The 14,375-nt window shown below is 37.5% G+C and overlaps 1 protein-coding gene across 1 annotated transcript in view; it reads left to right on the top strand.

Annotated features, from left to right (window-relative positions):
• The first annotated feature begins 3,994 nt into the window (after positions 1-3,994).
• PHF8 (PHD finger protein 8) overlaps positions 3,995-14,375 on the top strand; it is a 3,148,719-nt gene continuing 3,138,338 nt past the window's right edge. Inside the window, exon 1 of the mRNA XM_044080095.1 lies at positions 3,995-4,985. Coding sequence (XP_043936030.1) covers positions 4,888-4,985 — 98 coding nt within the window. The 5' untranslated portion in view covers positions 3,995-4,887. The remainder of the gene's footprint in view (positions 4,986-14,375) is intronic.

The following is a 14,375-nucleotide window of genomic DNA, read 5'->3' as shown; positions in this document are numbered from 1 at the left end:
TAAAACACCCACTCCTTCTAACCTCACTCAGAGTACACCCAACCAAATTGCTGACACTTTCAACAAATTTTTCTCTGAGACTGTCACATTCCTAGCCAAGACCTTGTCACCTAGATCCACCAAGGAACCTTACTCCCTGAACAATAAACCCCCCACTTTCAAATTGCAACCAGTCTCAACAGATCTCATCCACACCCTACTTAGGAAACGTAAACCATGTTCGCCCTCAGCTGACCTCCTCCCAGCTGAGTATCTACAAATTGCAGCTGGAGTACTTACCTACCCTGTCTCCATTTTAATAAATCGAACCATAACTGAAGGCTTTATCCCATCCCTCTGGAAAGTCTCTCATATCATTCCTCTTCATAAGGGGGGTAACACTAACGAACTCTCCAACTTCCGTCCCATAGCCCTACTTTCTCCTTTAGCTAAAATCATGGAAAGATGTGTCCATCGGCAATTGCACGACCATCTTCTCCAAAACAATCTTCTAGCAGACTGCCAACACAGTTTTAGACCTTATCACAGCACAACTACTGCACTCATCATTCACAGACCATATTAATAAAAATCGTAATAACAACTTGCTGTCATCAGCTCTCTTTTTAGACCTCTCTAAGGCCTTTGATATGGTTAACCGTGAACTCCTTAAATCTCTGCCATTAGACTCCCAGGCAATCCAGTGGTTTAACTCCTACTTAGAAAATAGACAGCAAGCAGTTTTTTGGGACAATCACATATCCTCTCTGCTTCCCATCAAAATTGGAGTCCCTCAAGTTTCCATTCTTGGACCACTCCTCTTTTCTATTTTTATTAATGATCTAAATAAGTCCCTTCCACAAACCACCTGCATTCAATATGCTGATGACTCAACATTGATATGTTCAGAATCTTCCACAGCTGAGCTTCAGACTACTACCCAAAAAGTATTTACAGCAGCTGAAAACTGGTTCTATCAATATTGTCTCCTACTTAATCCTAAAAAAACTAAATTATTACTATTCACACCTACACAGAAATCCTCTACTTTTGACTTCAATATAACATCTAATAAGGGCACAATAATATCCTCTGACCCTACTATCAAACTTCTAGGTGTCACAATAGATCATAATCTTAACTTTGATTCTCATATTAACTTAACCATCAAGTCAGTCAATAGAAAACCTGGATCTCTATATAGGCTTAAACCCTTCCTCACTGCTTCAGCTAGAACTACCATCGCACAGACGCACCTGCTATCTACCCTTCTCTATGCCTCACTTATTTTTACAAACTTATCTAAATATAATTTCAATAAACTAGCAACTTCATACAACAACATTGCCAGATTTGCTACAGGAGCCCCTTTTCGTACCCACCATTGCACAAATCTTAAACAACTTGGTTGGCTGGAATTACAAAATCAACTACTGCTACAGCAACTTAGCATCACCCACAAAATCTTCTTTCATCCTTCAAATACTACCATACTCTGCACTCTTATTAGCCCTTATAAAAACCTCTCTTCCTTGCGCTCAGCCACGAAGTTCCTAGCAGCCTCCCATAAATCCCACAACAAAGCTGGGGACTGTTTGTTCTCCAACTCAATTGGACCTATTTGGAACAAGCTTCCAAGTGAACTTACCTCTACACCCACTTTCAAGAAGCATCTAAAAAACTTCCTTAATTCCCAATGGCTCTGCCCTTGTACTAACCCTGACTGAAACTTTTATTGCCTCCGGTCACACACCTGTTCTTTTGACTTCAACTGCTTTACTACAGTACTATCTATCTTACTACTTTAACTTTACCATTTCCACTGAACTACTAAAAAAAAAAAAAAAATATATATATATATATATATATATATATATATATATATACTGCGGTGGTGGTGCTGCGGTAGCGTTGTCGCCTCATAGCAAGACGTTGTCCCGTTCGATTCTCAGCTAGAGCGTCTTCTGTGTGGAGGCATACGTGAATGGGGCGTGCCTTCGTTGAAGGTTGTGCGTCAGGGCTGGTAACCTGGTACATAAAAATCCACTACCAATTATTAGTGGACCAGAGTTTCGCTGTGGCGACCCCTAACCGGGAAAAGCCGAAAGACACAAACAAACAATATATATATATATATATTCAATGATAGTCCTCTATGTATTTCAATCAACATGTTCTGTCTTGTGATATCAGGAATCCAAATGTTTTCTATCTCTATTTGCATTATCTTTGTTTAACAATTTTTCCACCTGATGTATTTTTGTTGGCTGTTCTACTAGCATTGTTTTTGAACTGCTTTTTTTTTTTTTACAATTTTTTTCTGTTTGTGGAGCTTTTCTCCCCGGGCCTCTACTGAAAATATACATGTATCCAGCTAGACTAGCCCAGTCAACAAATGTAAAATAAATAAAAATAAATATGTTTGCCTGTATGAAAAGTGACTGACATATCTCAGCTGTCCAGATTTTTGCCTTACATTTTTGGTCTCTTCCTCATAAAATATATTATTTTCTGGCAAATCAGTGACTACTGAACTCACTACATTAAATACATTTAAGTAACAGATTACACATTCTTCAGAAAATGCATGCTAACACAAATCGTATTATTTTAGCAACTTTCTGAGTTTATAAGAGCAATGAGTATAAGATGTCCGTATTTGGGACCTTTTGTTTCCCCATTATTTTAAGCTTTATCCAGATTTCTTGTGCTGATGTTAAAGAGGTGTGGTGACTGAAGCCCCCTAACTCTTAAATTTTAAAGTTTAAACTGTAATTATACCAGGCAATCCTAACTCTAAAACCGTAACCCGCACCTAACCCTTACACTACTAAGAACGAACGCTCCCATGAATAAGGGCAGCATAGTATAATTTACATGAAATCGCAGTTAAGCAGCTTATTATGACTGGATGTCCTTGGTCAGGACAATAAAGGAGACGCTGGACTGAATGTAACTCGTGTCTATGAATACGAATGCAATTTACACTCAGCCTCAGTGTTTTCAATTATTGCAACGGTTAGAAAAAGAAGAATATTGAGACTAGTATTTCGGGGTAAATGTAGATACTGCATCCTTGTGTGACCTGACCGCTGTTTGCCTGACATACATGAGATACCGCCCTAGGTGTTACTGGTTCTTGTAAAATGGGAAAGTGTAAAATCTTAACAGTTTATTCTCTGTGTTAGAAACAAGTCCCCCGCCCCCATCGTCCACGGTTAAGCAGGTACGTAAACCCTATTTTCGATATGGAATATACAACGCAGCCCATCGTTTTATTTAGGACACACTTATGCTTAAGCACCTCTACAGGAGTAGTGGGCCTGTAAGAAACAAAGGAATTAGCTTAGCATAGTATAATTGTCAATAAATTTTGGGATACTCTTCACAGTTCTCAACCTCTTACCCAAGAAATCTGGAAAAACCACAAATAATAGAACAGAGGCCAAAAATAGGGGACAACATTTCAAACGTTTCTCTTATAAAGTTACGGGGGTGGAATGCATTTTCTGACGGATACGAACCCTGAAAATCAAACGTGCTTCATTATTTAAGGACGTTTGTCCTCAATGAATTGCTAGAATAACACAAATTTCATGAGAAACACTGCAAAATATTAGGCAATAATCTGGACAGTTGAGAGGTATGAATTACTCTTCAGTCTTTGCCAGATTATTAAAGAATCATGTTAATGGCACAAATAAACATTGAGCCGTAATGCACTGACATACAGCAATGTCCAGTAACCCTGATTAAACATTTTGGAACACGTGTACGGAATGCTAGATTCAGTAAAACAACTATGGGAAATATAACCCCACTATTCCGAATTTCCGACAACAAGAAAACTACCTCTACGCGCGTTTATGTTTCCAGTCCCAATATGGCAAGTAAAGTCACGCCCCTTCTTGCGTCATCACTAAAATGGTTGGCGACTGGGCTTCTGCTATGTGTGTACATTATTATTATTATTTTTTTTTCTTTACGCTGAAGTTTGTTGTGGCTCACAATGTGAGGTAGATAGTGTGCGACTGAAAGAAGTGGGTAGAGCAGTAGATTCGGTTTTGGATCGCCACTAGAGTAGTAGATGGGTGTTTGTGTAATATTTTGACGTTCTGCTGGAGTAATAACATGCAACTATGCAGTTTAATGTTCGCAGTTAAGCTTTATTGCAGTTTTACCTTATGTTTTATGCAGTGATGTGATTGTTTTGGGCCTGGCCTGTCACAAGAGCTTTATGCAGGCTAGCTAAGCTGTTCCTGATTCTGTATGATCTCTACTGAGTGGACAACGGTAAACTGAACGTGTTTCTAAAGCAATATCACGAATCGCAGTTTACATTGATTTAGCCACTGAAGTTAATTGGGAATTGTTAACCTGTGCAAAGTGGATATTTCATAAATTTGGAGGACTAGGAGTTTGGACAGAAGTGGTGAATAACTTAATTTCAACTGTATGAAGAAGTTGCTCTTTTGCATATATACGTTGTGTCCAGTAATTCGTTTATCACTTTGAAGAGGTTTCTGACAAGTTCATATTTTAACAGTTTTTCATACAGCTGGCGACTCATACGTTTCATTCTAGTTGAAGTTGATTTATGTTTGGAATATTACACAATTCAAGAGAAAAGGGAAACTACATGGAAAAATTGTGATTTATATTGTCGGCTGGGAATTGGCATGCTGTTACAAGTTGTCAGCAGTATATCCTAAAGCCTAAACATCGATTTTGATTGCTGAAAACATTACTAGAGGTCAGCTGCTGCAGCAGCAGCAAGTTGTATAATCTAAGTGGTACAGAAGAAGGTTGCAATTTCTTTGTTTTCTGCATCGTTGAAGACACCACTGCATTTGCTGATTCTTTGCCCCTCTCCCTGGTGGAGGGTGGGCAGGATTGATAATTGAAGTAATGGCTTCAGTGCCAGTGTACTGCTTGTGCCGGCTACCCTACGATGTCACCCGTTTCATGATCGAGTGTGATGGCTGTCAGGATTGGTTTCATGGCAGGTGAGATACAGAGGGATTATTCTTGAAAGTGTCTTGGGTATTTGGAACGGTCTGTCTTTGGATAGCAAGCGCCTGCACTTTTTGGGAATGAATGATGGTTTACATTTCATGTGTTGTAGTGGTAGGCTGAGAAAGTCCTTAGTCAACATACATCAGATGTGTATTTACAAATACATATTTATTTATTATTTATTTTCAGTTTGGTAACTGGGGAAGTCCACTGGGCCACGAAGAGTTTGTTTTTAGTGGAGGCTGGGGAAGAAAAGCACCAGAATTCTATTACGTAGAAATAGAATATACAGTCAATTCTAGATAGTATGTAGTGTACAGTAAAATAACATACAATAAAAATGTACAGTAAAATGACATACAATAAATTCACAGGGAACATTTAGCATACAATACAATACAATAGTCAGACATTCTTGATACAGACCAATGATTGTTACAAAAAAAAATTATTTCATGTATAAGTTAAGGAAAAGTTTGAGTGAGGGAGAGGATTGGGTGCAGTAGGTGAAAGTCACAGTGGGGTGTAAGTAGGAGTAGTAGTTACAGAGAGAGTGGGGATGTTTAATGGCTGAGGGGGAAATTGTCGGGGAGTGGGGTGTGCATATCCACTTAGTACGATAGGAGAACAAGAGAGATTTGAATTTAGCATACTGTGAGTTTAGTGAATTTTGATACATTCAAGTAAGGGTTGCCTTAATTGCACTTGGAATATAAGCAACAAGTTACCTGAACTGATGGCCTTGGTGGAAGAGAGCTCTGGAATTTGCAAATGGATTATGCACAAAATGATGTTGCTGTGATGTCCACTTAACTATGTTTTTTTACTGTAGTCATCCTTCAGGATATTCAGTAGCAGGCCCCACCAAGGAGCATTCTCGCTAGTTATGACGGACACCTGTATGACATTGATATTTCCCCAAAATTTTGAAACATTGGGAAAAAAAAGTTTGTAAAGCTTGGTATGTAACAGTCTTCTAGATTAAAATGTTATAGTTTTGCTCTTAAGTTGTGTATGTTCATATGATAACTTCCACGACAACCTGTTAACTACACCATCTCTAGTCTGGGCGTTTCATAAGATTTTATATACATACACGTGTGTGTGTATGTATGTATATATGTATGTTTATTATGCGGGTGCTAGGCTACTGTTTGAGTAGACCATTAAGAGCTTTTTCAGTGCAGTCTGCACTGCTTGCTTCCTCTGTACATAAGGATCTGAAGAGCTAGACCAGGAGTTAATTTACAGATCCTCATCCATTCATACAGGTTGGATTTTAGAGACAGGCAACTACTTTGATACAAAGATGGAGCTTATTCCCTGGGTAAGGAATCCTTTGGGAAAAGGCTGTATCCTACCAACAAATTATTTTGATATTGCATTGTAGATTTAGATTCCTAAAACATGTTTTGGTAATGCTGCCAGTTTTGTGACCATTTACAAGCCAGACAAGACGTGGCCATTTGAAGCCTTGTAAGCTAAGCAAAAGTTACTACATAGTAGTTTGTAGTAAATGGAGTAAGACTAATATGCAGTGTTTTATATGACATGTTAATTGTCCCTTTTTAACAGCATCTTATTCTAGGCTCCACTAAAACCTCTACCAGAGTTATTCTTTCATATTTAGCACACTCTCCTCCCTTTCCATTTGCTTTCCTTACCAGGGACTGATAACATAATATAGGCACATTCCAACCTCCAGTCCAGACTGTTGCTTAGGCTTAACTACTACCTTTCCATCCTGATTTGTTTGCTGCCAGTACCTTAGTTCCATTGCTGATTTCCTCTAGTAAATCCCAGCTCCTTCTTGCATATTTTCTGTATTCTTAATTACGCACATTCCTCTTGGTAAATCTCCCTTCTCCATTCTTCCACTGGTTAAGTGCTGTGAGTATTTCTGCTTCTCATAGTTTGTATGGTTATGATTCTCCTTAAGGATATGCTTTCAAAGTCTGTTTCCCTCTGTCTCAACTCCCCATTCCTTCATCATGTTTTCCACTTTGATTTATAACCTTCTGCTTGAATTATAGCCATAGCCATAATCAAGAGTTGTCTGTATCTTTACCTGCCACAACAGAATCTTTTTTTAAACAAGGCATATCTTTGCCTATGTCATACATGGCAATTTAATATTCTTACATTTATATAAATGCAAATAAACTATAGCGACACAGTTCCATTTGCAAACATTATACATTACAAAATATGCTGACGCAGCTGTAGGTGCAAACATAATACATCACTTATAATATATCCAGTCATTGTCAGTCAGACATTACGTAGCTCATTCATATCCTGTCTTCTTTTAAACCTTGTTCCTTCTCTACATGTATTGATCCCACATTTCCCATTTTTCCTATTTAATTTGCTCTTACCATTTTCTAAAAACCCCAATTTCAGTTGTTTTGTCTGTGTGACTATCTTCACTACTTCTAGTAAATTTGGTTTAGGCTTTGATTTCCAGTTTGCTTTTTTGGCAGCAATCATAATTAGACTCCGCAAAGCCTTACTATGTCGAGGCAATTCTGATTCTGTAGCATAGCTCAAAAAGTAATTTCCTTAGTTATGCAAATTTATTCGCCCAGTATCTCTGACAGAGCAGTCTGCAGGGAACCTTTACATTCTGCCAACTCATTACACTCCCAGAAAATATGTTCCCACTTACCACTTTCTTCCCCATCACGCCTCCAGCATTTGCTGTCTGCTCAAGGAAAATGTCTCTGGAGTCTACTTGGGGTGAAAAATATCTATGTAAATATTTCCAAGCAAAAATCTTAAATCTTCTAGATTTTATTGCATATTTGGCAGGCATACATATATGCTCCTATTGTATCTTTGTGAATTGCTTATTCAGTCTCTTCCCAATCCTTTCTAACTTCTTCTGATTGATTCTTATAGTTGTCATGCACTATTTTTATATGCTCTACTAATTATTCCTTTTCTAATGGGAGCTTCTGTTCTAGATTCTACTAAAAACTTTGCTTATGCTTCTGATATCAGTCCAAGATGGAGAAGGCAATCTCTAACCTGCAGTCCGAACAAATTCTTGGCGTCTTCTTATTCTGTCATCTTTCCCTCTCTAGTTATTTGTTCTCAATACCTTGGTTCCTTTGCCAGTTTTCTCCAATAAATTCCAGGCCCCTCTTGCCTATTGTTTATATCCCTAACTGCGGTCATCCCTATCAGCAGAATCTCCTTTCTCCATTCCTGTGTTGGCTTAGCTCTTAGAATACTTTCTGTCACTTTATGAATATAATATTATGTATGATTATTGTTCTACTTAAAGGCCTGCATCCAAAATCCCAGTCTCTCCTTGTTTCTTGAGCATCCATCTGTTTCATCATCATCCCTTTCCTCTTTGAATTATAGGTTTCTGCTTGTGCTACGTATAAGAGCCTTAACTGTGTAGCTCTAAAATACCCTTCAAATTGTCTTTTCCCAATCTGTCCTGTTCTACCGGAAGAATCAGCTTATTCCACTTCTTCACCTCCCAGATAAAGTCCTTCAGCTTTTTATTAATTGCTATACACAACTTCTCCTCTAGTCGATTAAAAATATGCCTGACCTTTGTATAAGACTAATAGGACTAAAACATTTTAACTGCTTGTATCTTACGATCCTCATCCATATAACAAAGCTTCCATTTTCTCAATTTTTGTATTTTTTTCTGTTTAGTCTATTCCCACATATCCTCAGCTGCCACACCAGAATCTTTTTAAATCCATATTCCTAAATACTTCATTTTATCATTTTCCCATAAATATGGATATTGCTGAACCAATTCATATGCAGGCACATAATTTACTGCTATTGCCTTTGTTTTAGCTTCATCAATTTTGTAGCCTGAAAAGATTTGAAACTGTCTAAAAATGTTCCACAACATTGTAATGTTTTTCTGTTTTTGTCAAGTATACAGTGATATCATCTGCAAATAGAGCCAGCTTTTCTTGAGTACCATACCAGTTATATCCTTGAATTTCCGAGTCCCTTATTTTCTTTGCCAGTGGTTCTAAATATAATGCAAATAACAAAGGGGAAAGAGGACACCCCTGCCGGGTTCCTCTGTTCAAGCAGAAGTTATCGGAGAGGATCCCACCCGCTTTAATTTTTGCCTCCGATCATCCTTCATGTATACTCCTAATCAACCTTATAATTTTTTCAGGAAATGCAAATGATTCCATTGCTCTGTTCATAAAGTCCCAGCTTACTTTGTCAAATGTTTTCTCTGCATCAGGACCCACCAACAACAATGTTTTTTTTCTTACGTTCCGCTTCCTTCTGGATTATCAGTGTTCTGTTAATGTTGTCAAATGCTTGCCTCCACTCCACAAAACTACATTGATCCATATCTATCAATTTTGGCATTGTCATGCTTTTAGAGATTGGAGACATGAACACTTTATAATCACGGTTTAGTATTGAAATGGGCCTGTATGAATCTGGATCTGATGGATCTTTATTAAAATGGGCCTGCATGAATCTGGATCTGATGGATCTTTACCCTGTTTAGGTATTATAGCTGTCAGTGCTTTCTTCTAGTATGTTGATATTTCTCTTTCTCTTAAAATACTGTTAAACAAAACCTTCCATATCATTATCAGTTTTTATTTTCTCTTTGCTTCCAAACTTCCACAGAAATGCCATCTGTTCCTGGGGACTTTCCTGTAGATTGGTTATACATCACAATTTGTACCTCTTCTCCTCCTATATTAACCATTAGTAATTGAGCTTCATCTACCTCCAGCCTTGGCATATTTAATTCTTCCATAAACATTTCAATTTGTATCTTTTGTTGATTTCCATATTTCGCTGCTTTATACAGACTTTCATAGAATTTCTTAAATATTTCTTAACACCTAGTTCCCTAAGCTTGGCGACAGCCCTTTCTACTTTCTGTTGCCTGAGTTATTGTGCTAAAAGTTTTTGTGCTCGTGTTATTAAAAAAACAGTTGCTTAACAGCAGTCTTTCTAAACGTGTGTATGTTATCGAGGTAATCACTTATTTTCTGTTTAACACTCTACAGTTGATCCTCTTGTTTTGTGAGATTCCCTCTGTCCTGCAGTACTTAAACATTTGTCAGTCCCTCTAAATAATTCTTGTTACTTCTAACCATAGCTCCTTTTCTTTTATTTCCATCCTATTTTTAAACTTCACCTTAATTTTATTCCACTCCCTGGCTATATTTACAGAAGTGATGTCTATCCTCTGGAATAGCTCTTGAATAATCTCAGCTACCCATTCCTTAAATGCCTCTCTCTTCAACATATATAGGTGGGAAAGAGCCAGTGTCTCATTTTTTTTTCATTACCCTGTGTTTTTATTTTAGTTATTGGTACATGATCTAAAATATTTATTGGGTGCATATCAAGACCTTCAACTAATTGCACATGTTCCTGTGAAATGTAAATATTGTCTAGCCCAGCCCAGTTTTCATAGGTTCATACTAGGCTATCTGCCCTAGGGCATTTATAAGCCTAGCCAGAGTATGTTTGGCTTTCGCCACCCATTTTAAAATTAATTTTGCTATGCCCTTTTTCGAGGTTAGTATACTGTGCCTCTGTCTAACAGTGACACAGAAGTGATACCCGGGGTAAACCTACGATCTCCCATCCACTCATCAGGATTCCTCTTGAAGAGAGTCAATGAGGGACTCTGCCTAACCTGGACTGGGATTTTTATTCCAGAGTGAAGGAAATCTTGGGGAATAATATGTAAATTCACTCTGAACTCATATTACTGAATTCACATCTTCCATGCCAAATATTTTCATAAATTTCTTTAAAAATCTACCCTCCTTTGTTATACTTTCCCTTCTGGGCCCCCCAGATACATCTTCACTGCTGCAAATCAAATTCCATTTCCCACCTATAAGTAATATTCCTTGCTGAAAACTGATTATTAATTTTCTTAAGCTCCATTATAGCTGTTTTAGATGGAATATAAATACATGACCGTGTAATCCTTCTCTCTTGCCAGCAGCCCCTTAGCACTACAAATCTGCCATTATCTTTTTTATCTTCTTCTTTTAGTATTAGTGCTGCTCTTTCAAGTAATATAAGTAATCTTGTTTTCCTTTGTCCCTGATATTCCGCTGAATAGCCATCCTGAAAACCTTTCTTTATCAAGTTCACATGTTCAATTCTTTCCAAGTGTGTCTCCTGTAACATAGCTATTTGTGTTCTACATTTTTAATGTAGTTCACTAGTCTTTTTTTTTGTATTTATCTGTGAGACAGTTGACATTTAAAGACATTACAGAACGCATCATTGAACTAACAAAGGTATTATTCCCACCTTTTATGTATAGCATCTTTTTTGTTAAATGTCTAGTTCCAGCTTTTGTGTTGCATGCGCTTGGCAGTTTGAACTTTTATATAGGTGTTTCTTGTCATATCCATTTCACCGTATGTCACATCTTACAAAACTTTTTGTTTTTATTGAAAGCCCTCAAAAAACTTGTTAATTGAATACTAACACACACAACTATGTACATCTTGAAATATTGAAATGTTACCATCCTAATAGGAACAGCTGTCCCAAACTGACAGCCATACTGATAGACTTGAGTTAACCTAAAAGAAAGGTTATCCATGCTAAGACGCATGGTGCAGCCTATGCTTTTACAAAGTGCTAATTGGTTTTGTCTTATCTTTATAGCTCTCTCGGCTGGGAAAACCCCTGAATACTTTCAGAGAACATCATCATCTACTCTGTTTCTATTTTGTTTGCTTGTTTTTCCCCCAGGGAAATCACTCTCTACAAGACTGTAACCAGTTTCTTTTATCAGATTGTCTCCATGTGGACATGAGAACCAGACATCCAATTTCTTATTGTCAGGTTGTTTCCATGAAGGCTTGAGGGCCAGATACAGAATTGTTACTAAACATACATTCATTTGCTGGAAGAAAGCCTCATAATATTCAGTATTCTTTTTCATTTACTTGCTTTCTCTTAAGACTTGTTACTAAATCAGGCCAAGGTCCTTAATCCAGTTATTCTCCCATGTAAGAATGAGAAAAAGCACATTCATTTTTCTTTTGTCATGCTCTTTTTTTAACCAGACATTTTTACTTTGCAGTGCCTACATTTCTTAAAACTGAACAAGAAAAAAGAGAGAAGGAAAAAAAAGAACAGCAGCACCTGTTTACAATACCAGTTACACTTAAAATAACTGAGAAAACTTTACTTTATAGTATGCAAAGGAAACCATACACCACAAAAATAGTACTGTTAAGAAAAAAAGTTGCCTTACAGATAACTTTCTCCTGTCATTTTTCCAAACATTAGTGACATGAAGTAGGAAATGTACTTTAGAGTCCTCACAAGTCCAACAGATTCTGAAAAAGTCCAATATTTCCAGATTTTCTTGTTCTGTCATATTTCACAAATATAATTATTACACTGTAATCCCACATTGTTACTGGTTTTATTACTGTTCATCTTCATCTCCCAAATCCAGTCTCTGCTTCATTTCTAATGTACTGTTGATTTTTCTAGTCAACTCTCTTGCTCTCTTCCTTCTCTCCAACATTTCCGTTGAGGCATTGAAAAATGTTTCAAGGGTACAGTTATTACCAGAAGAACAGGAAGCAGAATCTGCTTTTGCTTCACAGCTCACATTTTGTTGGACAAACGTTTGTATTCTCCTTAGCATTACACTTACTAGCCAGTTACTGAAATTTACTCATAAAAGCAAAAGTCTGCCGGCCTTCTCTGAGTTTCTGGTTTCATACTGGGAGAGCTAGAGTTTTTGTTACTCATTATGCAGCCATCTCGGAAACCTCCCTTTCTTTTATTTCACCCTATTTCTAAACGCCACTTTAATTTTATCCCACTCCTTAGCTATATTTTCAGAAGAAATTTCTATCGTGTCTAATGATTCCTGAATAATTTCCACTACCCATTCTTTAAATTCCTGTCTTTTCAACATATGGGTGGAAAATCACCAGCGTCTTATTTTCTCACAACCTTGAGATAACACAAGATGCATGGTACAGCTTGTGGTTCTATTAAGTGCTGTGTGGCTTTCATATTTTTTGTAGCTCTCTCAGCTGGGAAAACACTTAAATGCTTTTAGAAAACATTTTCTCCAAGCCATTTCCTTTTGCCAGATTGAGATAGAGAAATGAGAAATGAGAACCAGACACAAAACTGTTTATTAGAAAAAAATCCATACAATATTTTTTTTTTCATTTACTTGCTGTTTCTTAAAATGTGTTATTAGAGTAAGCTAATTGCCTTAACCCAGTCATTTCCATATGTAAAAATTTTGAAAAAGCACACAGATTTTTCTTTGTCATGTTCTTTAACCATTGTAGTGCCTACATTGCGTAAAACTGAACAAGGAGAAAGAGAGAGAGAAAAAGAAAGAACAGCAGCACCTGTTTACATTAGTATCCCCATTGCACTTAAAATAACTAAAAAAACTTTATAACATGCAAAGAAAATTATACACTGTTAAAATAGTACTATTAAGAACTTGTTTTACTTACAGTTAACTCTGTCCCTCCTCTTCCCCTCTTCTATGTATTTTTTTCTGAACATTAATTTTATTTTATTTATTTTACATTTGTTTAGCGGGCTAGTCCAACTGGATATATGTCCATTTTCAGCAGAGGCCCGGGGAGAAATGCTCCACATTAAAGTTAATACAAACAAGTCATTACATAAATGACATGAAGTACTGCAGAAATCCTAAACCTTCTGGTCTTAGCATACTTGAGAGCCTTACAGATTTCTACTCACTGTTCTTCTGTAAACTGCCTTTCTTTTTTTATTTTTTCGTATCTTTTATAACATAGGATCATAGAGGGTTACTAGGCTAATGGCCCTAGGACCCTTACAAGCCTAGCCAAGAGTTTATCCCCAAAAAGAAACCTCAGTCAGCACCTGTCACCCCTGTCAGTGAGGGACACGTGTAGAACCCCTCGGACAAATTTGTGGTTTCCCATCCACTCATCAAGATTGCGCTTGAAGAGGGTCAGCAAGGTACTATGTTTGACATGTATGGGAAGTCTATTCCAGAGACTGGGCAGCCTCTGGGAGACAAATTTCTCTCTCCGGTAGGTTTTGTTGATGTCGCATATTAGATTCCGGCCTTTCGAGCTGGTAATGTGTGAGGAGTTAGACTTGCAGATATGGAGCATCTCTAGTAGGGTAGGGTCCAAGATTGCCTTGTAGGCGAGACACAGATCACCTCTGAGCAATCCGTACAATGCCGAGTAGAGTGATTAGTGATTTGAGCCTGTCCGCAAAGGACTGGTGTTGGAGGCCATGGATTCTCTTTGTGGGGTATTTCTGTGACCTTTCCAGTTGGTGCAGATGTTTGGGGAGGTACATAACAAATGGGGCATTGTACTCAATTATTGGTCTAATAG

Source organism: Protopterus annectens, chromosome 8.part0 (assembly GCF_019279795.1).
Source record: "Protopterus annectens isolate FY-2018-M chromosome 8.part0, PAN1.0, whole genome shotgun sequence".
Taxonomy (NCBI): Eukaryota; Metazoa; Chordata; order Ceratodontiformes; family Protopteridae; genus Protopterus; species Protopterus annectens.
The sequence above is the reverse complement of the archived record's forward strand: the minus strand, read 5'-3'. Positions and strand labels throughout refer to the sequence as shown.